The sequence below is a fragment of the Procambarus clarkii genome, chromosome 47 (assembly GCF_040958095.1).
Source record: "Procambarus clarkii isolate CNS0578487 chromosome 47, FALCON_Pclarkii_2.0, whole genome shotgun sequence".
In the NCBI taxonomy this organism is placed as follows: domain Eukaryota; kingdom Metazoa; phylum Arthropoda; class Malacostraca; order Decapoda; family Cambaridae; genus Procambarus; species Procambarus clarkii.
Genome location: NC_091196.1, coordinates 11,981,632 through 12,008,972, shown reverse-complemented (window position 1 = coordinate 12,008,972; position 27,341 = coordinate 11,981,632). Strand labels below are relative to the sequence as shown.

The window sequence follows — 27,341 nt, the reverse complement described above, 5'->3', positions numbered from 1 at the left end:
CTTTAATTTACTTGCGTTACGGAACGCACCCCTTGAAAGCCACTACTAACTTGGGGCCGGATACCCAAACTCTAATAACATCAGAGAAGAACCCCAGTTGCGACCCAATAGGGCCGTAACAACCTGGCAAGTTAACTCACGTGTCTTTGGAGCAACGGAGATCCTGCATAGAGTTAATAACACAATATAAGCCTATTTTCAGAGATTCTCGGTGTCTGGCGTCCATTTTGAAGCACGTCGTTATCCTTGAGGAGGGCGTGAGACCGATAAAACAACATCCCTACCGAATAAATCCCTGCAAGAAGGAGGTGGTGAGACGTGACATAGACTACATGTACTAACATAATCTGATCGATCCAAGTATTAGTCTGTGGTAGTTCCCATTCTGCTAGTACCCAAGCTTGGTAATGAGCATAATTTATGCATAGACTACAGATAGGCTAAAGCTCACAGTAGTGAACATATATCCCCTTCAGAGGATAGAAGAGTGTATTGATACCATCGATAAGGCCACCTACCTCACGAAGTTCGAACTCTTCAAGGGATATTGGCAGGTACCTCTGACAGAGCATGCCAAAAATATTTCTGCTTTTGTGACTCCTGAGATCTTTTTGAGAGTCAAATGATGCCATTTGGAATGAAAAATGCTGCCTCTACATTTCAGCAATTGATGACTATTGTACTATGCGACGTAGAGAATGCCATGGTGTACATAGATGACATGTTGATCTACGACTCAAACTGGGAAGATCATTTACGACATATGGAAGCACTCGATCTGCATAAATCGGAATTTGTTGAGACCTCTATCATCATTTTAGGACATGTGGTTGGTGGAGGATGGATCGCCCCTAAGAACAGCAACATAGAAGCAGTCGTTCAGTACCCGACCCCTTCAACACGCAAGGAGGTCCTGTGTTTCCTGGGTATGGCCGGATTCTGTCGTAAGTTCGTTCCTAATATCTCAACTATTGCAGTGCCTTTGACCAATCTCCTGAAGAAGGGAGCAAAGTTCATGTGGACCAAGGACTGTCAGATAACGTTTGAGAGCATAAAAGCCATACTGATATCATCTCCCATTCTCATGCCACCCCTAATTTCCTTGACAGATTCATATTAACCGTCGATGCTTCAGATTACTGCAAAGGGGCAGTCTAGTCACAGAATGATACTAAATAGAGAGCTTATTATCCCCTGTGGCTTATTATTCCAAGAAATTAAGTGATTGTGTGAGACCTCGATGCCATCTGTGATCCAGGTTCAGAGTTAAAATAGTTGACCCTCCCACTAATATTAGTTTCCCATCTTCTAGTCTGCTGTTCTGGGAGGTATGCCACCTGTGACTAGTGGCATACGGGAGAGAAGCAGAGACCGTGAAGCAGTACACAGGTCGACCTTGGGACGCTTCTACTGGATCGTAATAGCGAGGAAGCTAGTGGAGCGGTGAAAGAGTTCATTGGTTAAGCATACTAGCGAGGGGACTAGTAGAGAGCTGGAAGATTTCAGTTTGAGCGTGCTAGCCAGAGTGCTAATGGAGCGCTGGAAGAATTCCCTGTTTGAACGTGCTAGCGAGAGGGCTAGTGGGGTGGTGCTTGAAGACGTTACCGTGGAAGCTAGCTAGCGTGAGGGCTAGTGATTTGATGGAAGACCTCGCCAGAGGAGTGTTTATAGTGGTAGTTGTACATAATAATAAGGGATGGTTTTAAGTGCAATTTCATTTATCTTATCTTAAACATTACACTGCATTTCCACCAAGGTTAGAGATCTCTGGATTTGAGAAGGGTCAGAGAGTTTAAAAGAACCCAATTACGATGAGTTCATAACAGATTGTCAACGGAATTATTCAGTGAGGAAAAAAACGTGGACCTGGTGAGTGCTGTGCAACCTTTTGACGTCTATTTGACGAATAATGGATATCCAATTTTGGTCAGATCTGACAATAATCTTTTAACATTTTTTAACGCAGTTCCGTTGGAAGAATATCGGGTTAACCAGATGGAGCCTACACCTCCAACAGTATTGTGTATTGTATTGTACACATTAAAGGAGTTGCAAATGTGGTGATGCCATGTCACGCACCTAAAATGCAAATTTTTTTCAGGAAACTAAAATTCTTTTAGAAGTGGTGTGGCGATATTGACGCCATCTGTTGGATGCACCCGTCCCCCTTTTCTGTTCCCCAGTGGATAGCTGTTATCATATTGACAGCCATGTAGTTTATTCCTTAATAACCACATTTTTCTCCTCTGAAGTGATGTGGTGGTATCTTGGTCGACAGAAATCAGTTCACCCAGGGCAATCCTGATAACTCAAGATGTGTTCCAATGGGAACAAGTGGCCGAGTCAGTGTAGACTTATTTTTCTGTGATAGCGAAATATTGGTCATTGGACCAATGTACCCCGGGATGGCCAAGTTGAGTTAGGAGATGGAAGTACTGTCCGTCTGTTAAAGCTTGTTATAAGCCTGTGTGGAAGTCTGCCAGTGTGTTGCTGGAGACCTCCACCAGTGTGGGTTTGCATGCTCCGCAAAAAAAACTAAATATACTATGACATTAAAAGGTTAGTGATGGAATACGGATCACAGAATCACAAAGTGTATAACTACATTTAGGAAAGAAGAAAATAGTGATGTCACTAGAACTTCAAACTGTGTTAAAATAGAGAATAACCACCTGCACCAGACCGTGTGAGAGCGTAGTGTCAGGAACCCCATGTTTACATGTATCCATCTCGGTATACATGGACTTTAGTGAACAGTAACACAACAGACATAAAGGTCTGAAAGGGTAGAAAAACTGCCATGTGGAAAATTCACTGCAATAGTGAGGCAACACAGATCGTGGCCGCTGTGTACAGTGGCCACAGAGCTTGACCTGGGTACACGGTAAGCTGTGTAGGATCGCCCTCCCACCCTTCACCACTTGTCAACACCCTCTGGTTCACTGCCTTATCACCACCAGTGACCACAAGTATTCAGTAAAAAGTGCCTTTAGTAAAGATGAACACAGAATGCAACAAAGAAGTAGATTACCAGCAGAGCTTACAGTGCCGACTATGTTCATCAGCCATACATAGTAAATGTGCCAACATCACAAATAATGCTAGAAAAATTGGCCTCAGAGACCACTCTGTGTACTGGGTCAGCAAAAAGGATAATATTACTGTCTTGAAGATGATCGCAATTCTGGATAAAACCCCAGCAGAGCACAGAGAATCACTTCTAATTGCCTGCACAGAAATCTCGAATATTTTCAGACAAATTGTCCAGGACACCCAGGTACAATCAGATTTGGAGCCAGATCCCAGCACGGTCACGGAGCCAGACCAGAGCGTGATCGAGGCGCCAGGGTCGGGAGCGCTGTTCAACGTTCCATATAAGAAGTACAAGGCGAATAAAACCGTCAGACCGCCTCGATGAAAGCAACCACATCACTATTTACCAGGATGATTTTAGCAAGAGGAAGGGGAGATGAATGGCTAAAAATGTCCAGACTCTACCACCAACTCGGTCAAATGCTAGAGAGGACACAAATACAGTGTCCCTACCAGAATCTGAGATATTAACACAAAGTACAGTATCCAGCACTTCCACAAACATGATAACATAATTTTTATTTTCCAACATTCAGGAAATAAAACCACGCAAATTTAACTAAGTTCACTTTATAGCTGGCCTACTACATGAGGCAAATATAGTGTTTGCAGCCCTAACGGAAACCCACATAAAGGACTACCATAATGGTGAAATATGGAGTTCGGAGTACAATCTTTCCAAATGTGACAGGAAATACAGGCTACAGGGTGGGGTCAGACAGTACATCAAAGACACTCATCTGTACTGAGCTGCTAAACACCACAAACGATATGGTGGAAGTGCTGATAATCAAAATAGGGATCCTAAATGTAGTTATTGTCCTTGTATATAAGTCACCGGAGGCATATCCTAAGCAGTTTAATGGCCAACAAATGAAAATAGAACATTGCTTAGAAAACCTCAAAATTCAGCCTCAAACATCATCCTGCTTGTGAACTTCAACCTACTGCACCTAATATGGAAGACCCTAGCTAATGCAGTTATATCTGCGAGAATTCCGGGAAGTAGCCTAAATGAACAGTCACATACAAATGACCTGCTACGAATGTGCGACTGATTTGCTTTAAACCAGCAAATAGTAGAACCAATTGGAAAGGAAAACATTCTGGACTTCATTTTCAATAATAATGAAGAATTGATCAGGAACATAATGATTACAAATACCTGTTACTCAAATCACAAATTAATTGAAGTTCTGCCAAGCATGAGGAATAGATTTGCAAAATCCGACCCGAGTCACAGTAGAGGAGAATTCAGCAAATTCAATTTCAATAATAAACAGATAAACTGGGAGCAAATAAACCAAGACTTCACATAAATAAACTGAGAAGAAAAACTAGAAAATGCAAACCTGAACCAGTGCCTGGAAAAAATAAGCTCAGTAGTGCTAGAAATATACTCAAACTGCATATCCCTAAGAAAAAACAGGAAGAGATGCAGATTGGAACGGGAACGGTGTTCTCTCTTTTAGGCGCAGAAAACGAATCACGGAGCAACTTGAAAATCACACACTATCTCAAGAACGACGAAGACCAGGCAGAGAAATAGAAACGATTGAACTAAAGCTACAAGGATGATATAAAACCCAGGAGAGGCAAAGAGCGCAAAAGGCTATTAGTGAAATAGAGAGAAATCCAAACATTTTCTTCTCATATGCAAAATCAAGATAAAAAATCACTTATAATATCGGGCCCCTGCGAAAGGAAGATGGAACGTTCATTGATGACAACAAGGAAATGAGCGAAATACTGAGGAATTAATACGACTCTGTTTTCAGCAAACCACTAAACACACTGTAGATTGATAATCCAAATGATTTTTTCATGGATGTGATGTTAACATCAAATCATATATTAGATGTCACCCTATCCACAGTGAACTTTGAAGAAGCCATAGACAGTATTCCTATGCAATCTACACCAGGCCCGTATTCTTGGAACTCTATATTCATCAAAATCTGTAAAAAATCACTATCGCAGACCCTTCACATTCTTTAGAGACAGAGCCTAGTCTGGCTCTGGATAAGCCAGTGGATAATGGCAATAAGCAATAAGAAGCAGAGTTACAGTGAGCGGTGAGACCTCAGATTGGCGTGAAGTCACCAGTGGAGTCCCACAGGGCTCTGTACTTGGTCTTATCCTGTTGCTGATATACGTAAATGACCTCCCGGAGGGTATAAACTCATTCCTCTCAATGTTTACTGACAATGCCAAAATTATGAGAAGGTTTAAGACAGAGCAAGACTGCTTGAGGTGGCTTCAAGAAGACCTAGACAAACTGAAGAAATGGTCGAACAAATGGTTGTTAGAGTTTAACCCAAGCAAGTGTAATGTAAAGAAGATAGGTGAAGGGGGCAGGAGGCAAAATACAAGATATCATTTGGGTGAGGAAATTCTTCAAGTCAGTGAGAGAGAAAGACTTAGGGGTTGATATCACGCCAGACCTGTCCCCTGAAGCCCATATCAAGAAGATAACATCAGCAGCATATGCCAGGTTGGCCAACATAAGAACAGCATTTAGAAACTTGTGTAAAGAATCATTCAGAACTTTGTTTACCACCTTTGTCAGACCAATCTTTTGAGTATGCAGCCCCAGCATTGAGTCCATATCTAGTCAAGCATAAGACTAAATTGGAAAAGGTTCAAAGGTTTGCCACCAGACTAGTACCCGGGCTGAGAGGTATGAGCTACGAGGAGAGACTACAGGGAATTAAACATCACGTTGCTGGAAGACAGAAGAATTTGTGGGGACATGATCACCACATACAAGATTCTCAAAGGAATTAATAGGGTAGATAAAGACAGGCTATTTAACACCTGGGGCACACGCACTAGGGGACACAGGTGGAAACTGAGTGCCCAAATGAGCTACAGAGATATTAGAAAGACCTTTTTTAGTGTCAAAGTGGTTGACAAATGGAATGCATTAGGCAATGATGTGGTGGAGGCTAAACTCCATACACAGTTTCATGTGTAGATATGATAGAGTCCAATAGGCTCAGGAACCTGTAGGACCAAAGAGCCACAGCTCAACCCCCGCACGCACAATTAGGTGAGTACACACACACACAAAGTACAACTACAACACACACACATCGCAAGGAAGTGTGGAAGCAGTGTTGTGCAATATGCAAGCAGCAACATCACAACGACATCGCAAGCAAGGCAAAGACTCGACCTAAATTGCTGCACAACCACATCAGGATAAAAACAACAGTAAAGAAACAGGTAATGAAATTGAGCAATAGGTCAGACAGATTCACTACAAACTACAACAAAGTGTGCGAGGAACTGAATAAAAAATTCCAGGAGGTCTTCACATAAGAGCAAGGAGAAGTTCCAGAGATAAGAGAGGGAATAGTTAACCAGGAACCACTAGAAGAGTTTGAGATTACTAGTGGGGGATGTAAGGAAGCTTTTGCTAGAGTGTGAGGTGACAAAGGCTATAGGCCCAGATGGAAACTCCCCTTAGATACAAAAGGAAGGAGCAGAAGCACTGTGCCTGCCTCTCTCCATAGTGTATAACAAATCACTGGTAACAGGGAAACTGCCAAAAATTTGGAAGACGGCTAATGTGATATACAAGAATGGGGATAGACAAGAGGCACTGAACTACAGGCCAGTCTCTCTAACTTGCATACCATGCAAGTTGATGGTGAAGAATGTGCAAAAAAGCTAGTGGAGCATCTGGAACGAAGGAACTTTGTAACACAGCATCAACATGGGTTCAGGGGGATGGCAAGTCCTGCCTCACAGGATTAATTGAATTCTACGACCAGGCAACAAAAATCAGGCAAGAGAGAGATGGGCAGACTGCATATTTTTGGATTGCCAGAAAACCTGTGATGCAGTTTCACACAGAAGGCAAGTTAAAAAGCTGGAGGTGCAGGCTGGAGTGAAAGGGAAGGTACTCCATTGGATAAGGGAGTACCAAAGCCACAGAAGACAGAGAGTCACTGTGACGGGTGAGGTCTCAGATTGGCGAGACGTCACCAGTGGAATCCTGCAGGGTCCAGTTCTTGGACATATACTGATTCTGATATATGTAAAGGATCTCCCAAATGGTATAGAATCGTTCCTCTAATTGTTTGCTGACGATGCAAATATTACGAGGATTAAAACAGAGGAAGATAGTAGGAGGTTACAAGATGACCTAGACAGACTGAGTGAATGGTCCAACAAATGGCTACTAAAGTTCAACTCGAATAAATGCAAGGTAAATAAATGCAAACTAGGCGGTGGAAACAGGAGGACAGACACAAGATATCGAATAGGATATGAAGTACTTTATGAAACGGACGGAAAGAAAGATCTAGGAGTTAATATCACACCTAACCTGTCTCCTGAAGCCCACATAAAAAGAATTACATCTGCGGCATACGCGAGGCTGGCTAACATCAGAACTGCCTTCAGGAGCCTGTGTAAGGAATAATTCAGATCCTTCTACACCTTATATGTAAGACCAATCCTGAAATATGCGGCCCCAGCATGGAGCCCGTACCGTGTCAAGCACAAAATGAAGCTGGAAAAAGTTCAGAGGTATGCCACTAGACTTGTCCCAGAACTAAGAGGCATGAGTTGCGAGGTAGGGCTGCGTGAAATGCACCTCACGACACTGGAAGACAGAAAAATAAGGGGAGACATGATCACTACCTACAAAATTCTCAAAGGAATTGACAGGGTAGATAAGGATAAACTGTTTAAAGCGGATGGTTCGCGAACAAGGGGACACAGGAGGAAACTGAGTGCCCAAATGAGTTACAGGGACGTCAGAAATAACTTTTTCAGTGTCAGAGTAGTTAACAGGTGGAATCCATTAGGCAGTGATGTGGTGGAGGCTGACTTCATACAGAGTTTTATATGTAGATATGATATAGCCCAGTAGGCTCAGGAATCTGTACATCAGGTGGTTGACGGTTGAGAGGCGGGACCAAAGATCCAGAGCTCAACCCCCGCAAACACAATTCTCCCGACCAGTGTGTGTGTGTGTGTGTGTGTGTGTGTGTGAAAGAAAGGTTGATTGACAGTCGAGTAGCGGGCCGAAAGAGCTAGAGCTCAACCCCCACTAGCTCAACTAGGTAAGTACATCTAGGTGAATACCTTTTATAAAGTAAAACCAGCACCGCGAGCCTCTGGAGTAAATTAGAAAACTTGCATTAAATTTGCATTCAGGAAGACGACCGCCCACCGCCGGGGGCTTGTGGCCAAAGTTGAGGCCGCGCTAACTGTTCTTGGCCTCCACTTTTATAACTACCACGCTTATCGTACCCGCACCGCTGCCTACTTTTGCGCCTACACCAACTTCTCTTGAGGCTTTTTTAATGCAGAGTAAACTCTTGTTGCATTGACTTATATTGACCTTGCATTGTCTACTTTTGCGCCTACACGAACGCCTCTGGAGACTTTTTTAATGCAGAGTAAACTCTTCTTGTATTGTTGGATTGACTAACATCTATTTTTCAGTCACCTGTTCACAAAGAAGTGTATACCTTGCTTTTAGGTGTATGTAAAGTCAGTTTACTGCACAGCTCAGCTGTGTTCTTGACTACTGTATAAGTGCTGGGTAGTTAGTAAGCTCTTGTGGTGGCCTTAATAACCCTCTCGCCGTTGATAGACCTTCAGCTGAAATTCACAGCAAAACCCAACTATTTTGCATATTTCAGAGCTTTTATACGCTTGATAAAGTCTTGAAAAATGTTAATATAGACTTTTTAAAGCATTTGTCCCGGAGTTTGTTATTAGTTTTGTGTAATCAGGATAAGCTGATACATTTTTACCAGCTTATTAAGCTTAAGTGATTATGAGGGCAAGAGGCGCTCTCTCTCACTACATATTTTTATATTTTGAGTATTTTTTTTTCTTTCCTCACTTCTGGTGCGTGTCTCATCTTTGTCTCTCACCTCATGTCTCCCTTCATATTTTTACCTCGTATTTTATCTCACCTCACCCTCTGACATCATGTTGTTGCTTAAGATTCAGCTACTCTGAACAAAGAGTTTGAAGTAGCACGGGCTATGGTGAGCCCGTAGTGGGCTTACGTGTCGTAGGAGCGGGGCTGTAGCTTGTGTTTAAGAGGAAAGATTGATTGTTTGATAAAGATTAAGCCACCCAAGAGGTGGAACGGGCATCAATAGCCCGTATGTGGTACAATTTTTTATTCAGTAAATCTTTTCAGTGTTTTGAGGTCGCATTTAATCGTCAGGCTGCTGTTGCGGAGGAGGACACTACTTGACTGTGTTTATGAGGGTGTCCAGCTGCTGGACACCTTTTTTGACCAGAAGAGTGGCAGTGTTGATGACTTCATAGTGGTTACTGCAAAATTCAGGGACACTTATTGCTCTTATAAGGTCGTTGGTTCCTTCACATTCCAGGAGATAGTGAAGTTTTTTATTTTTTTTTTATTTTTACATGCAAGCATGCAAGTTAAAGATAATAAATACAATAAAACAAACGAAGAAACAGAATAACACAGCAGAAACAAAAAAAACATGGGCCAGAAGGACCGACAGCACAGTACAAACAACAAGCATTACAAGAGAAAAACATCATACATCAAGACAAAACAGAACAGAAGAGAAAACAATGTAAACAAGCAAGCAATTGCACAAATCATAATAACACATGAAACAAACAAACATAAGCATCATGACGTACAGGTAAGGCATAAATATAATAACATAAAATGTAACAAGAAAATCAACATATACAACAAGCCATAAGGAAAAAACACAAGCCACACAGGGCACAATTTCAACATAAACATGTAAACAAGTACATTCACAACTAAACACCGGCCTCGCATATAAAGAAAAGGAGAGGCATGAGCACAAACCACAGTAGGGCAAACATGTACAGCCATAGGGGGCACACAGCACTACATAATCAAAGAAACAGATAATCAGTGGACATACTTGCCCGGGAACCGGGCCCGCAGGAACCGCACATTGAACGCTTCCCAGAGCAACCACTGCCTAGGGTTTAGCTCATCCACTGGTGAAGCCATAACCTCCGGAATCCTGGAAACAAACACTCGCACAGAGGGAACCAGATGGTAGTGCTGACGAGGCGCATAGTCGCCACGCGGCTCCACATGACTGGAACCTGCCCAGCATGAAAGCAGTCCGGTTATCCGACAGGAATAACTCGGTAATCAACGCCCAGTGACCCGGCAGCATGACAGATGCCGGCAACACGTCCTCCATGTCTCCAACGCACACCCTCACAGGAGCGCACTTTACAAAGGGCACCACTACATGGGGCACCCACGGCCACGGGCACCGAACGGCGCGCATCCTTCCGTAAGGTAACCACTTGGCCATGCCCAGGACCAGTATCCATACCATCCCTGGCGGCGGAAGCCACCACCCCCTACTGCGGAGAGCCCCCTGGAGGCGAAGGAACAGAAGGCACGACCGACACACGGGCACCAGCACCAGTAGGCACATGGACCTTCGCCACCACTAACTCCGTAGACACCGATGCACCCGGATCCATCTCAGCACCCGAAGACCCACAGTCACTGAAGTCACCAACATCAGCCCAGGCAGAAGATGAACACCGGGAATGCTTGGGCTCCGGGCGGACATCATCCGAGCTGCATCCAGAAACACGGGCACTACCAGACGGACGAACCGCTGCCCGACACAGAACAGCAGGAGCCTCAACCACTGGTGGAACCGGACTGCACACAGCAGGCGGCTGCACCGCCACCCCAGCACCCACCACAAACGGAACACAAGTCGATGGCACAAGGTTAGGCGCAGGAGCAGAGGACGAGGAAGAGAAGAGCGCCAACGACGCACAGAGATCGCCCGGAAGTTCATCCGGAGCAGCGGGGACAGCAATGGGATCAGGAAGAACATCCGACGGCACGGCAACACCCGGAGGAGGGTCCTCAACAACCGAAGGAAGGACAGGGGATTCAGGGGGAGGCGCAGTATCCACGGGACACTCACCTTCTCACCCCCGGAGTCCTCCTCCAGAGGGAGCGGCGGGAAATCCTCTTCCTTGAACATGTTCACAGAGGCAACCGCATCCACAGTGCACCCGGCAGCTTGATGGCCCAACTGTCCACAACGAAAACAAGTCCGTGGTTGCCGTGCATATTACACCCGAACGAAGTACCCTAAAAGCCGGACCGATGAGGAAATGTCCGACCGCAGGCGCATCCCCAGGGTACGAATATTGGTCTTCACACCCACATACTGGCCAGAAGTTAGCGAGTGCATCCGCACACTGACGACGGTGCTCTGACAATTTACTATAAAACCAGAAAAACGGCCAGCCTTCTCATGAGAAACTCTCCAGACACAAAACAGAACGCTTTAAAAGAGACTAACGTCGTCTATGCCTTCAAATGCCCTCTTGGGGACTGTAAGCTCCAAAAAACCCAGTATATAGGCAAGACAACAACATCTCTTTCTAGGCGTTTAACGATGAATAAGCAACGGGGCTCCATTAAGGAACATATAATCTCTTCCCACAACCAAACCATCGCCAGAGAAATCCTAGTAAACAACACAGAAATCATCGATAGATACAGCGATAGCAGGCGGCTTGACGTTTGCGAGGCACTACACATCAAGAAGTCAACACCAGCAATCAACAGCCAATTACTGCACAACTATATTCTACCCACCTCAAGACTCCGCTCCAATATAGAAGCATCAAGAAATATGGACCAATAGGCTTTCTACAAACACTTCTATTCAATATCCATTGTTTCGTGTTCTGTCTTGTGTTGATGAAATTAATACCCTATTAATACTCTTGTTCTGTCTTGTGTTGATGAAATTAATACCCTATTAATGCCACATCTTGTTCTGTCTTGTGTTAATGCCACATCACCCCTTCAACCTCACTCAAATGTAGATATAAAATCGGAGATGCGTAAGTTCTATTCAGTTGTGTATTTGTGAACTAAAGTCTTTGAAAATGTAATAAGTTTTACGAATGCGCTCGTGTCGCGTCAGACTAGAAATAAAAATGAATTTTGGAGAATTGATTTTTGATTTACCTCCAACAGTGAAACGAAATGTACGAAAGATTGAGAAAATTCGTGTTAGAATTATTAATCTTACTTTTTCGGTCATATTTAATAATATATGTCTACAGGAAAGACTGCTACCAAAATATACTAATATTAAAGCGCACGACCCAGCAGCAAGGAATCAAGCCTTCACGATAAAATATCGCCAGGATCTGATTCGTGATCAGATATACAAGGCAGAGAATGAAATCAAAGACAACAAAACGCAACTACTTCATGCTACAAACGAGTGGAGAAATAGCAACATCGACGAAAGTATCCGTACCCGCATTGAACAACACCTCGACATCCTCACAGACCAACATCACCTCAGCACTGAAACAAGGATTATCAAGAAACTAACAACTTTATATGGAGGACCTATGGCAATTCCACGACCAAGAGATGGCTTCCTGGACCTTGCAGGAATTAACCTCACTGAGGACCAAATCACTCTCCTAAATCTGGGCATAAACTGTCATGTTATGTCCAGACAGAGTGAGATGGCCCGGAAAGTAGAGTTGGAAATTCTGTTGGACGACATATTCGACCTCGAGACACAAAAGAAGGTCACTACCAAAGATACCTTACAAGCAGAACTTATTGCAGAAGGAGGAAAGAATCGAGGCAATTACAGAAGCACCATACTGTCCCCCGAGCTTAAAGCGGCAGCTAAAAGCCTTCGTGAGAACAAGGAGATAGTTGTCAGGAGAGGTGACAAGTCGCCAATATATGTCATTCTTAAAAAAGACGAATATCTGGCGAAAATGAACATCATACTCTCTGACCAAACTAAGTTCCAAAGGGTAACGAAGGACACTACAGCCGAATTAAAAGCAAAGGTCAACAAACTGATCGAAACTGTGAACGCCAAGAAATCCGGACTCCACCTGCCAAAGATCATTGGGGAATATAAACCTGGATATGCGTATGGAAATGTCAAGACACACAAGCCTGGAAACCCACTTCGGCCAATCATTAGCCAGATACCCACACCCACGTACAGACTGGCGAAGCGACTCAACGGCCTGCTGACTCCTTATGTTCCTTGCGCCTTCAGCCTGAAGTCTCCAAAGGAATTTGTTGACTTACTGCGGGGCACACGGGCCACAGGGATAAGAGCCTCGTTGGACGTAGAATCGCTGTTTACCAACGTACCTGTGGACGAGACAATCGGAATGATAGCCGACAGAGTGTATCGTGATCCAGCCTGTACTCCTCTTGACATACCAGAAAATATTCTGAGGAAACTACTCCAAGCTTGTACTAAAGAGGCACCCTTCTTGAGCCCGGATGGGCACATGTATAAGCAAGTAGATGGGGTCGTAATGGGTTCTCCCCTAGGTGTTCTGTTTGCAAACTTCTACATGGGTACCATCGAGCAAAAAGTCTTAGTCGACATGAACTTGAAACCGGCCATATACTGCAGGTATGTTGACGACATTTTTACACAGGTACCTGATGTCAGACAACTGCAGGAGCTGAAGGAGGCATTTGAGCAGAGTTCCGTGCTGCCTTTCACTTACGAGATGGAAAAGGATGGGAAGCTGCCCTTTCTAGATGTAACAGTCATGGAAAAGGGCGGAGGTTTCCACACTGCAGTCTACACTAAGGAAACGAACATAGGAATGTGCCTAAATGCCAACAGCGACTGCCCAGACAGGTACAAGAGGAGTGTTGTTAACGCATATGTCGACCGTGCTCTCAGCCACAGCTCAGAATGGAAGCAAGTCGACGAAGAACTCTGTAGGGTAAGGCAGGTCCTAGTCAATAACGGCTTCTCCAATGGTTTCGTCGAAGACATCATAAGACGGAAAGTGAAAAGCCATGCAACCTCTGAAGAGACAACTAACACAACACCTATACCCCCTATTAGACTATTTTACAGGAACTTCTTTTCCACAGCTCATAAAACGGAGGAAAGGGTCCTGAAAGATATTGTTAATAGAAACGTTATCCCTACAGACAAAAATCAGAGGATACAACTGACAATTTACTATAAAACCAGAAAAACGGCCAGCCTACTCATGAGAAACTCTCCAGACACAAAACAGAACGCTTTAAAAGAGACTAACGTCGTCTATGCCTTCAAATGCCCTCTTGGGGACTGTAAGCTCCAAAAAACCCAGTATATAGGCAAGACAACAACATCTCTTTCTAGGCGTTTAACGATGCATAAGCAACAGGGCTCCATTAAGGAACATATAATCTCTTCCCACAACCAAACCATCGCCAGAGAAATCCTAGTAAACAACACAGAAATCATCGATAGATACAGTGATAGCAGGCGGTTTGACGTTTGCGAGGCACTACACATCAAGAAGTTAACACCAGCAATCAACAGCCAATTACTGCACACCTATATTCTACCCACCTCAAGACTCCGCTCCAATATAGAAGCATCAAGAAATATGGACCAATAGGCTTTCTACAAACACTTCTATTCAATATCCATTGTTTCGTGTTCTGTCTTGTGTTGATGAAATTAATACCCTATTAATACTCTTGTTCTGTCTTGTGTTGATGAAATTAATACCCTATTAATACTCTTGTTCTGTCTTGTGTTGATGAAATTAATACCCTATTAATGCCACATCTTGTTCTGTCTTGTGTTAATGCCACATCACCCCTTCCACCTCACTCAAATGTAGATATAAAATCGGAGATGCGTAAGTTCTATTCAGTTGTGTATTTGTGAACTAAAGTCTTTGAAAATGTAATAAGTTTTACGAAACGCGCTCGTGTCGCGTCAGACTAGAAATAAAAATGAATTTTGGAGAATTGATTTTTTATTTACCTCCAACAGTGAAACGAAATGTACGAAAGATTGAGAAAATTCGTGTTAGAATTATTAATCTTACTTTTTCGGTCATATTTAATAATATATGTCTACAGGAAAGACTGCTACCAAAATATACTAATATTAAAGCGCACGACCCAGCAGCAAGGAATCAAGCCTTCACGATAAAATATCGCCAGGATCTGATTCGTGATCAGATATACAAGGCAGAGAATGAAATCAAAGACACCAAAACGCAACTACTTCATGCTACAAACGAGTGGAGAAATAGCAACATCGACGAAAGTATCCGTACCCGCATTGAACAACACCTCGACATCCTCACAGACCAACATCACCTCAGCACTGAAACAAGGATTATCAAGAAACTAACAACTTTATATGGAGGACCTATGGCAATTCCACGACCAAGAGATGGCTTCCTGGACCTTGCAGGAATTAACCTCACTGAGGACCAAATCACTCTCCTAAATCTGGGCATAAACTGTCATGTTATGTCCAGACCGAGTGAGATGGCCCGGAAAGTAGAGTTGGAAATTCTGTTGGACGACATATTCGACCTCGAGACACAAAAGAAGGTCACTACCAAAGATACCTTACAAGCAGAACTTATTGCAGAAGGAGGAAAGAATCGAGGCAATTACAGAAGCACCATACTGTCCCCCGAGCTTAAAGCGGCAGCTAAAAGCCTTCGTGAGAACAAGGAGATAGTTGTCAGGAGAGGTGACAAGTCGCCAATATATGTCATTCTTAAAAAAGACGAATATCTGGCGAAAATGAACATCATACTCTCTGACCAAACTAAGTTCCAAAGGGTAACGAAGGACACTACAGCCGAATTAAAAGCAAAGGTCAACAAACTGATCGAAACTGTGAACGCCAAGAAATCCGGACTCCACCTGCCAAAGATCATTGGGGAATATAAACCTGGATATGCGTATGGAAATGTCAAGACACACAAGCCTGGAAACCCACTTCGGCCAATCATTAGCCAGATACCCACACCCACGTACAGACTGGCGAAGCGACTCAACGGCCTGCTGACTCCTTATGTTCCTTGCGCCTTCAGCCTGAAGTCTCCAAAGGAATTTGTTGACTTACTGCGGGGCACACGGGCCACAGGGATAAGAGCCTCGTTGGACGTAGAATCGCTGTTTACCAACGTACCTGTGGACGAGACAATCGGAATGATAGCCGACAGAGTGTATCGTGATCCAGCCTGTACTCCTCTTGACATACCAGAAAATATTCTGAGGAAACTACTCCAAGCTTGTACTAAAGAGGCACCCTTCTTGAGCCCGGATGGGCACATGTATAAGCAAGTAGATGGGGTCGTAATGGGTTCTCCCCTAGGTGTTCTGTTTGCAAACTTCTACATGGGTACCATCGAGCAAAAAGTCTTAGTCGACATGAACTTGAAACCGGCCATATACTGCAGGTATGTTGACGACATTTTTACACAGGTACCTGATGTCAGACAACTGCAGGAGCTGAAGGAGGCATTTGAGCAGAGTTCCGTGCTGCCTTTCTCTTACGAGATGGAAAAGGATGGGAAGCTGCCCTTTCTAGATGTAACAGTCATGGAAACGGGCGGAGGTTTCCACACTGCAGTCTACACTAAGGAAACGAACATAGGAATGTGCCTAAATGCCAACAGCGACTGCCCAGACAGGTACAAGAGGAGTGTTGTTAACGCATATGTCGACCGTGCTCTCAGCCACAGCTCAGAATGGAAGCAAGTCGATGAAGAACTCTGTAGGGTAAGGCAGGTCCTAGTCAATAACGGCTTCTCCAATGGTTTCGTCGAAGACATCATAAGAAGGAAAGTGAAAAGCCATGCAACCTCTGAAGAGACAACTAACACAACACCTATACCCCCTATTAGACTATTTTACAGGAACTTCTTTTCCACAGCTCATAAAACGGACGAAAGGGTCCTGAAAGATATTGTTAATAGAAACGTTATCCCTACAGACAAAAATCAGAGGATACAACTGACAATTTACTATAAAACCAGAAAAACGGCCAGCCTACTCATGAGAAACTCTCCAGACACAAAACAGAACGCTTTAAAAGAGACTAACGTCGTCTATGCCTTCAAATGCCCTCTTGGGGACTGTAAGCTCCAAAAAACCCTGTATATAGGCAAGACAACAACATCTCTTTCTAGGCGTTTAACGATGCATAAGCAACAGGGCTCCATTAAGGAACATATAATCTCTTCCCACAACCAAACCATCGCCAGAGAAATCCTAGTAAACAACACAGAAATCATCGATAGATACAGTGATAGCAGGCGGTTTGACGTTTGCGAGGCACTACACATCAAGAAGTCAACACCAGCAATCAACAGCCAATTACTGCACACCTATATTCTACCCACCTCAAGACTCCGCTCCAATATAGAAGCATCAAGAAATATGGACCAATAGGCTTTCTACAAACACTTCTATTCAATATCCATTGTTTCGTGTTCTGTCTTGTGTTGATGAAATTAATACCCTATTAATACTCTTGTTCTGTCTTGTGTTGATGAAATTAATACCCTATTAATGCCACATCTTGTTCTGTCTTGTGTTAATGCCACATCACCCCTACCACCTCACTCAAATGTAGATATAAAATCGGAGATGCGTAAGTTCTATTCAGTTGTGTATTTGTGAACTAAAGTCTTTGAAAATGTAATAAGTTTTACGAAACGCGCTCGTGTCGCGTCAGACTAGAAATATAAATGAATTTTGGAGAATTGATTTTTTATTTACCTCCAACAGTGAAACGAAATGTACGAAAGATTGAGAAAATTCGTGTTAGAATTATTAATCTTACTTTTTTCGGTCATATTTAATAATATATGTCTACAGGAAACACTGCTACCAAAATATACTAATATTAAAGCGCACGACCCAGCAGCAAGGAATCAAGCCTTCACGATAAAATATCGCCAGGATCTGATTCGTGATCAGATATACAAGGCAGAGAATGAAATCAAAGACAACAAAACGCAACTACTTCATGCTACAAACGAGTGGAGAAATAGCAACATCGACGAAAGTATCCGTACCCGCATTGAACAACACCTCGACATCCTCACAGACCAACATCACCTCAGCACTGAAACAAGGATTATCAAGAAACTAACAACTTTATATGGAGGACCTATGGCAATTCCACGACCAAGAGATGGCTTCCTGGACCTTGCAGGAATTAACCTCACTGAGGACCAAATCACTCTCCTAAATCTGGGCATAAACTGTCATGTTATGTCCAGACCGAGTGAGATGGCCCGGAAAGTAGAGTTGGAAATTCTGTTGGACGACATATTCGACCTCGAGACACAAAAGAAGGTCACTACCAAAGATACCTTACAAGCAGAACTTATTGCAGAAGGAGGAAAGAATCGAGGCAATTACAGAAGCACCATACTGTCCCCCGAGCTTAAAGCGGCAGCTAAAAGCCTTCGTGAGAACAAGGAGATAGTTGTCAGGAGAGGTGACAAGTCGCCAATATATGTCATTCTTAAAAAAGACGAATATCTGGCGAAAATGAACATCATACTCTCTGACCAAACTAAGTTCCAAAGGGTAACGAAGGACACTACAGCCGAATTAAAAGCAAAGGTCAACAAACTGATCGAAACTGTGAACGCCAAGAAATCCGGACTCCACCCGCCAAAGATCATTGGGGAATATAAACCTGGATATGCGTATGGAAATGTCAAGACACACAAGCCTGGAAACCCACTTCGGCCAATCATTAGCCAGATACCCACACCCACGTACAGACTGGCGAAGCGACTCAACGGCCTGCTGACTCCTTATGTTCCTTGCGCCTTCAGCCTGAAGTCTCCAAAGGAATTTGTTGACTTACTGCGGGGCACACGGGCCACAGGGATAAGAGCCTCGTTGGACGTAGAATCGCTGTTTACCAACGTACCTGTGGACGAGACAATCGGAATGATAGCCGACAGAGTGTATCGTGATCCAGCCTGTACTCCTCTTGACATACCAGAAAATATTCTGAGGAAACTACTCCAAGCTTGTACTAAAGAGGCACCCTTCTTGAGCCCGGATGGGCACATGTATAAGCAAGTAGATGGGGTCGTAATGGGTTCTCCCCTAGGTGTTCTGTTTGCAAACTTCTACATGGGTACCATCGAGCAAAAAGTCTTAGTCGACATGAACTTGAAACCGGCCATATACTGCAGGTATGTTGATGACATTTTTACACAGGTACCTGATGTCAGACATCTGCAGGAGCTGAAGGAGGCATTTGAGCAGAGTTCCGTGCTGCGTTTCACTTACGAGATGGAAAAGGATGGGAAGCTGCCCTTTCTAGATGTAACAGTCATGGAAAAGGGCGGAGGTTTCCACACTGCAGTCTACACTAAGGAAACGAACATAGGAATGTGCCTAAATGCCAACAGCGACTGCCCAGACAGGTACAAGAGGAGTGTTGTTAACGCATATGTCGACCGTGCTCTCAGCCACAGCTCAGAATGGAAGCAAGTCGACGAAGAACTCTGTAGGGTAAGCCAGGTCCTAGTCAATAACGGCTTCTCCAATGGTTTTGTAGCAGACATCATAAGAAGGAAAGTGAAAAGCCATGCAACCTCTGAAGAGACAACTAACACAACACCTATACCCCCTATTAGACTATTTTACAGGAACTTCTTTTCCACAGCTCATAAAACGGAGGAAAGGGTCCTGAAAGATATTGTTAATAGAAACGTTATCCCTACAGACAAAAATCAGAGGATACAACTGACAATTTACTATAAAACCAGAAAAACGGCCAGCCTACTCATGAGAAACTCTCCAGACACAAAACAGAACGCTTTAAAAGAGACTAACATCGTCTATGCCTTCAAATGCCCTCTTGGGGACTGTAAGCTCCAAAAAACCCAGTATATAGGCAAGACAACAACATCTCTTTCTAGGCGTTTACCGATGCATAAGCAACAGGGCTCCATTAAGAAACATATAATCTCTTCCCACAACCAAACCATCGCCAGAGAAATCCTAGTAAACAACACAGAAATCATCGATAGATACAGCGATAGCAGGCGGCTTGACGTTTGCGAGGCACTACACATCAAGAAGTCAACACCAGCAATCAACAGCCAATTACTGCACAACTATATTCTACCCACCTCAAGACTCCGCTCCAATATAGAAGCATCAAGAAATATGGACCAATAGGCTTTCTACAAACACTTCTATTCAATATCCATTGTTTCGTGTTCTGTCTTGTGTTGATGAAATTAATACCCTATTAATACTCTTGTTCTGTCTTGTGTTGATGAAATTAATACCCTATTAATGCCACATCTTGTTCTGTCTTGTGTTAATGCCACATCACCCCTTCCACCTCACTCAAATGTAGATATAAAATCGGAGATACGTAAGTTCTATTAAGTTGTGTATTTGTGAACTAAAGTCTTTGAAAATGTAATAAGTTTTACGAAACGCGCCCGTGTCGTGTCAGACTAGAAATAAAAATGAATTTTGGAGAATTAATTTTTGATTTACCTCCAACAGTGAAGCGTAATGTACGAAAGATTGAGAAAATTCGTGTTAGAATTATTAATCTTACTTTTTCGGTCATATTTAATAATATATGTCTACAGGAAAGACTGCTACCAAAAAATATACTAATATATATATATATATATATATATATATATATATATATATATATATATATATATATATATATATATATATATATATATATATATATATATATATATATATATATATATATATATATATAATACTATATTTTGTGTAGTGAACATCTGTGTATGTTCCCGAGTTGATTATTACCTAAAACAATATAGTATTATTCTGATTGTTTTCTGTACTGCGTGTGGAGTCATATATTGCACAGTGTTCGTACTGTCGGTTGACTGGGGGTCAGCTTGTAGCCACCTTCACTGATCTCTGGGTGATTTAGAGGATGACACGTAGTTTAGATAGATTAGGTTAGGTAGGGTTGGTTAGGTTCGGTCATATATCTACGTCAGTTTTAACTCAAATTAAAAAAAATTCATTCAACATAATGAAATGGATAACTTTATCATTTCATTTGAAAAAAAATTAGAAAAACATAAATTCATGAAATCTTGGCTTATTAGGCAAATCGGGCCTAATAAGAGATTTGTGTATATAAAAAGCGGTGTTCTGTTGATAATTCGCCCAACCTGTCCTCTTAAAAATCAACCTGTCCTCTTAAAAATAACGTCGCTTTTGGCCGTTTGCCCGTATGGCCGAAAGTGAACGTAATTCGAAAATGAAAAAAAATGAAAATAAATTTGGGATTTTTTTTTCAACAACAGTAAGTTAAGGGTCCTCTGGGAGGTTAGGTGTGCAGGAAATTCTCATAAGTTTCAAAACGTTATGAAAAACGTTATTTGAAAGTTTCCTCTTCAAACCTTACCGAGTAAGCAGGACGACTCAAATAGAAAGTACGGACAGTACGTCACTTTTGTGAGTCGATTTCATTTCAAATTACGACCACTTTCTGCCATAGCGCGCACACAAGCGAAAAGCGACGTTATTTTTAAGAGGACGGGTTGAATTCGCCCCAGTAAACTAGTGGATTTCACTTAGATTTCAATTCTACGCTAGACCTATTTACACTGAGATATATGAGGCCAGGCGGGTTATTGATTATCGAGGGAAAGTTAAATTTCACGAGCCTTACTGTTTATCGTGACACGACATTTTCACGACTCGACACAACATCGTGGCACAACAACTATTTTGCATATTTCTGTGCTTATATACACGTGAAAAGGTCAGGAAAAATGTTAACATAGACTTTTAAAGGCATTTGTCCCAGTGTTTTATTAGTTTTGTGTAATCAGGATAAGCTGATAAAGTTTTACCAGCTTACTAAGCTTAAGTGATAATGAGGGCAAAAAGGCGCTCTCTCTCTCTCTCACTACATATTTTCCTACTTTGAGAATTTTTTTGTCTTTCCTCACTTCTGGTGCGTGTCTCATCTTTGTCTTTCACCTCATGTCTCGCTTCATCATTTTACCTCATATTTCATCTCACCTCACAAAAAAAACAAACTATTTTACCTTTTTTATTCACTTCATTATATCATCTCTCTCTTTCCTTATCACCTGAACTCACTCACCGTGTTACCTCATTGTTTCACTTCTTCATCACACACCTCACCTCACTATTGCACCTCACCTCACTCTCACTCTCTCACCACACATGGACTGTTTGTCGTGTTAGGGCTTGGAGAGTCGTGTAGCAGAGTCGTGTTGGTGAGTCGTGTAGCAGAGTCGTGTTGGAGAGTCGTGTAGCAGAGTCGTGTTGGAGAGTCGTGTTGGAGAGTCGTGTTAGAGAGTCGTGATGGAGGGTCATAATGGAGAGTCGTGTTGGAGTGTTGGAGAGTCGTGTTTGAGTGTTGGAGAGTCGTGTTTGAGTGTTGGAGAGTCGTGATGGAGAGTCGTGATGGAGTGTTAGAGAGTCGTGATGGAGAGTCGTGTTGGAGTGTTGGAGAGTCGTGTTGGAGAGTCGTGATGGAGAGTCGCGATGGAGAGTCGTGATGGAGAGTCGTGTTGGAGAGTCGTGTTGGAGTGTTGGAGAGTCGTGTTGGAGAGTCGTGTTTGAGTGTTGGAGAGTCGTGATGGTGAGTCGTGATGGAGAGTCGTGTTGGAGTGTTGGAGAGTCGTGTTGGAGTGTTGGAGTCGTGATGGAGAGTCGTGATGGAGAGTCGTGTTGGAGAGTCGTGTTGGAGTGTTGGAGAGTCGTGTTGAAGAGTCGTGATGGAGAGTCGTGATGGAGAGTCGTGATGGAGAGTCGTGTTAGAGAGTCGTGATGGAGAGTCGTGATGGAGAGTCGTGATGGAGAGTCGTGTTAGAGAGTCGTGATGGAGAGTCGTGTTAGAGAGTCGTGATGGAGAGTCGTGATGGAGAGTCGTGATGGAGAGTCGTGTTAGAGAGTCGTGATGGAGAGTCGTGATGGAGAGTCGTGTTAGAGAGTCGTGATGGAGAGTCGTGTTAGAGAGTCGTGATGGAGAGTCGTGATGGAGAGTCGTGATGGAGGGTCGTGTTGGAGAATCGTGATGGAGGGTCGTGTTGGAGAGTCGTGATGGAGAGTCGTGATGGAGAGTCGTGACGGAGAGTCGTGTTAGAGAGTCGTGTTGGAGAGTCGTGTTGGAGTGTTGGAGAGTCGTGTTGGGGAGTCGTGTTGGAGAGTCGTGTTGGGGAGTCGTGTTGGAGAGTCGTGTTGCAGTGTTGGAGACTCGTGTAGGAGAGAAGTGTAGGAGAGTCTCGTAGAAGAGTCACGAAGGAGAGTTTACTGCTAAGTCAACAGCAGCATCAGGTGAAGGAAACTGCCCATTTGTTTCTCTCTCGCCGGGAATCGAACCATGCCATTAAGGACTACGATTTCCGTGTAATGTCCGAACTTGTGCGAAGGGTCGAGCTGCTATAGCTCCTGGGACCTGCCTCTTTACCCTCGGATGTGTATTCACCTAGCTGTATTCACCTAGTTGTGCTTGTGGAGGGTGAGCTCTGCTCTTTCGGCCCGCCTCTCAACTGTCAATCAACTGTTTACTAACTACTTCCCCCCCCCAAAAAAAAAAAAAGCAACCCCCAACTGGGAGCTGACTAACTCCCAGGTACCTGTTTACTGCTAGGTAACAGGTGCATCAGGGTGAAAGAAACTCTGCCCATGATTTCTCACCAGCGCCGGGAATCGAAGGCGGGACCACAGGATCACGCGTCCAGCGTGCTGTCCAGTCAGCCACCGGCCCCCGTAAGTCCGGTGTGTGTGTGTGTGTACTCACCTATTTGTACTCACCTATTTGTGCTTGCGGGGGTTGAGCTTTGGCTCTTTGGTCCCGCCTCTCAACTGTCAATCAACTGGTGTACAGATTCCTGAGCCTACTGGGCTCTATCATATCTACATTTAAAACTGTGTATGGAGTCAGCCTCCACCACATCACTGCCTAATGCATTCCATCCGTTAACTACTCTGACACTGAAAAAGTTCCTTCTAACGTCTCTGTGGCTCATGTGGGTACTCAGTTTCCACCTGTGTCCCCTTGTTCGCGTACCAAAAGTGTTGAATAGTTTATCCTTGTTTACCCGGTCGATTCCTCTGAGGATTTTGTAGGTTGTGATCATTTCTCCCCTTACTCTTCTGTCTTCCAGTGTCATAAGGTGCATTTCCCGCAGCCTTTCCTCGTAATTCATGCCTCTTAGTTCTGGGACTAGTCAAGTGGCATACCTTTGGACATTTTCCAGCTTCGTCTTGTGCTTGACAAGGTACGGGCTCCATGCTGGGGCCGCATACTCCAGGATTGGTCTTACATATGTGGTTTACAAGATTCTGAATGATTCCTTACACAGGTTCCTGAACGCTGTTCTGATGTTAGCCAGCCTCGCATATGCCGCAGACGTTATTCTCTTTATGTGGGCTTCAGGAGACAGGTTTGGTGTGATATCAACTCCTAGATCTTTCTTTCTGTCCGTTTCATTAAGAACTTCATCTCCTGTTCTGTATCTTGTGTCTGGCCTCCTGTTTCCACTGCCTAGTTTCATTACTTTGCATTTACTCGGGTTGATCTTCAACAGCCATTTGTTGGACCATTCACTCAGTCTGTCTAGGTCATCTTGTAGCCTTCTACTATCATCCTCAGTTTCAATCCTCCTCATAATTTTTGCGTTATAGACTGTGTGCGTGTGTACTCACCTAGTTGTACTCACCTAGTTGTACTCACCTAGTTGTGCTTGCGGGGGGTTGAGCTCTGGCTCTTTGGTCCCGCCTCACAACCGCCAATCAACAGGTGTACAGACTCGTGTGTGTGTGTGTGTGTGTGTGTGTGTGTGTGTGTGTGTGTGTGTGTGTGTGTGTTTGTGTGTGTTGGGGGAGTGAGGTGAGGAGTGAAATATTGATAATGTATGTTCCTACAAGGAACAGAACATAAATTTTATTGTCATTTAGAGATAATGATTTAAGTTGTTAAATACTGCGCTACTAAGTCTACACTACCGCACCTGACACTAACTTCAACTTTTCAAAAGTCTTCATTCCAGCAGAAATTGTTAGTTCTGTCATGCGAGAATGGCGTCGCCATGGCAACATGGGGACGCCTTGGCAACATGCGGACGCCTTGGCAACATGCGGACGCCTTGGCAACATGGCGTCGCCATGGCAACATGGGGACGCCTTGGCAACATGCGGACGCCTTGGCAACATGGCATCGCCATGGCAACATGGGGACGCCTTGGCAACATATACATAATAATCTGCCTGGATACACATGTATAGTGTAAGCTGGAGCTGTATTATTAAGTGGAGCAGGAACCTCTGGTCAGCACTTTCACATACAACGGCTTCGAGCTTTATGTTCAGAGTCTCTTGACCTAATTCAATTCTGCAGAATGACTCGTGTATTCACTCACTCGTGCTTAACGTGTGATAACTTGTAAGTGTGCCTAACCTCTGATGTGCTCGTGGACTACACGGTCCTCCGATGTCGTCTCTGTGGAGTAAACTGCCCTCTGGTGTCGTCTCTGTGGAGTAAACTGCCCTCTGGTGTCGTCTCTGTGGAGTAAACTGCCCTCTGGTGTCGTCTCTGTGGAGTAAACTGCCCTCTGGTGTCGTCTCTGTGGAGTAAACTGCCCTCTGGTGTCGTCTCGTGGAGTAAACTGCCCTCTGGTGTCGTCTCGTGGAGTAAACTGCCCTCTGGTGTCGTCTCGTGGAGTAAACTGCCCTCTGGTGTCATCTCTGTGGAGTAAACTGCCCTCTGGTGTCGTCTCGTTGAGTAAACTGCCCTCTGGTGTCGTCTCGTGGACTACACGGTCCTCCGATGTCGTCTCTGTGGAGTAAACTGCCCTCTGGTGTCATCTCTGTGGAGTAAACGGCCCTCTGGTGTCGTCTCTGTGGAGTAAACTGCCCTCTGGTGTCGTCTCGTGGAGTAAACTGCCCTCTGGTGTCGTCTCGTGGAGTAAAGTGCCCTCTGGTGTCGTCTCGTGGAGTAAACTGCCCTCTGGTGTCGTCTCGTGGGGTAAACTGCCCTCTGGTGTCGTCTCGTGGAGTAAACTGCCCTCTGGTGTCGTCTCGTGGAGTAAACTGCCCTCTGGTGTCGTCTCGTGGAGTAAACTGCCCTCTGGTGTCGTCTCGTGGAGTAAACTGCCCTCTGGTGTCGTCTCGTGGGGTAAACTGCCCTCTGGTGTCGTCTCTGTGGAGTAAACTGCCCTCTGGTGTCGTCTCTGTGGAGTAAACTGCCCTCTGGTGTCGTCTCGTGGGGTAAACTGCCCTCTGGTGTCGTCTCGTGGGGTAAACTGCCCTCTGGTGTCGTCTCGTGGAGTAAACTGCCCTCTGGTGTCGTCTCGTGGAGTAAACGGCCCTCTGGTGTCGTCTCGTGGAGTAAACGGCCTCTGGTGTCGTCTCGTGGGGTAAACTGCCCTCTGGTGTCGTCTCGTGGAGTAAACGGCCTCTGGTGTCGTCTCGTGGGGTAAACTGCCCTCTGGTGTCATCTCTGTGGAGTAAACTGCCCTCTGGTGTCGTCTCTGTGGAGTAAACTGCCCTCTGGTGTCGTCTCGTGGAGTAAACTGCCCTCTGGTGTCGTCTCGTGGAGTAAACTGCCCTCTGGTGTCGTCTCTGTGGAGTAAACTGCCCTCTGGTGTCGTCTTGTGGGGTAAACTGCCCTCTGGTGTCGTCTTGTGGGGTAAACTGCCCTCTGGTGTCGTCTCGTGGAGTAAACTGCCCTCTGGTGTCGTCTTGTGGGGTAAACTGCCCTCTGGTGTCGTCTCGTGGAGTAAACTGCCCTCTGGTGTCGTCTTGTGGGGTAAACGTCCCTCTGGTGTCGTCTCGTGGGGTAAACGGCCCTCTGGTGTCGTCTCGTGGGGTAAACGGCCTCTGGTGTCGTCTCTGTGGAGTAAACTACTCAATGTCATCTCGCTCAGAATAATCTGTGACGGTTGTTACGACTGGTTGAACTCCTATAAAATAATATTAAGACAAATAAAAATAATAATAATAATAATAATAATAATAATAATAATAATAATAATAATAATAATAATAATATATATAAATAAAAATGGAAATGTTCATTTGTTCAAAATCGCTAATCTCCGAAATTTCTTCTCCGATTGCTTTCAAATTTTCACACAACGTTACATTCCCATCCGAGCGGGTTTTTATACACATACTATATAGATATCCCGGCTGTGACGGGAAAAACATGCTTTTTGAAAAACTGTGTTTTTTTAGGTTTTTTTCATGTAAGGGAAATCTTCGAAACCTCTTTTCCGATTGCTTTGAAATTTTGACACAACTTTGAATTCGAATAGGCGCGTGTTTTTATACATCTACTGTATACATGCTTCACCTGTGACAGGAAAAAAACTTGTTTCTTTTTAAAAACAGCGCCATCTCTTGGACG

The 27,341-nt window shown here is 44.0% G+C and overlaps 3 protein-coding genes across 3 annotated transcripts; 1 reads left to right on the top strand and 2 right to left on the bottom strand.

Annotated features, from left to right (window-relative positions):
- The first annotated feature begins 10,273 nt into the window (after window positions 1-10,273).
- On the top strand, window positions 10,274-11,104 carry LOC138350795 (mucin-21-like). Its single transcript, XM_069302229.1, has one exon. The coding sequence runs from the start codon at window positions 10,274-10,276 to the stop codon at window positions 11,102-11,104; it is 831 nt and encodes a 276-aa protein (XP_069158330.1).
- Window positions 11,105-22,133: 11,029 nt separating this feature from the next.
- LOC138350794 (putative uncharacterized protein ENSP00000383309) lies at window positions 22,134-25,147 on the bottom strand. The gene is made up of 2 exons (XM_069302228.1): window positions 24,946-25,147; window positions 22,134-23,185 (listed from the first exon to the last, which is right to left on the bottom strand). Exons 1-2 carry the CDS (start codon window positions 25,145-25,147, stop codon window positions 22,134-22,136), a joined length of 1,254 nt encoding a protein of 417 aa, XP_069158329.1.
- Window positions 25,148-25,794: 647 nt separating this feature from the next.
- Window positions 25,795-26,850, bottom strand: LOC138350793 (uncharacterized). The gene has a single exon (XM_069302227.1). It carries the CDS (start codon window positions 26,848-26,850, stop codon window positions 25,795-25,797), a length of 1,056 nt encoding a protein of 351 aa, XP_069158328.1.
- Between the last annotated feature and the right edge of the window lie 491 nt (window positions 26,851-27,341).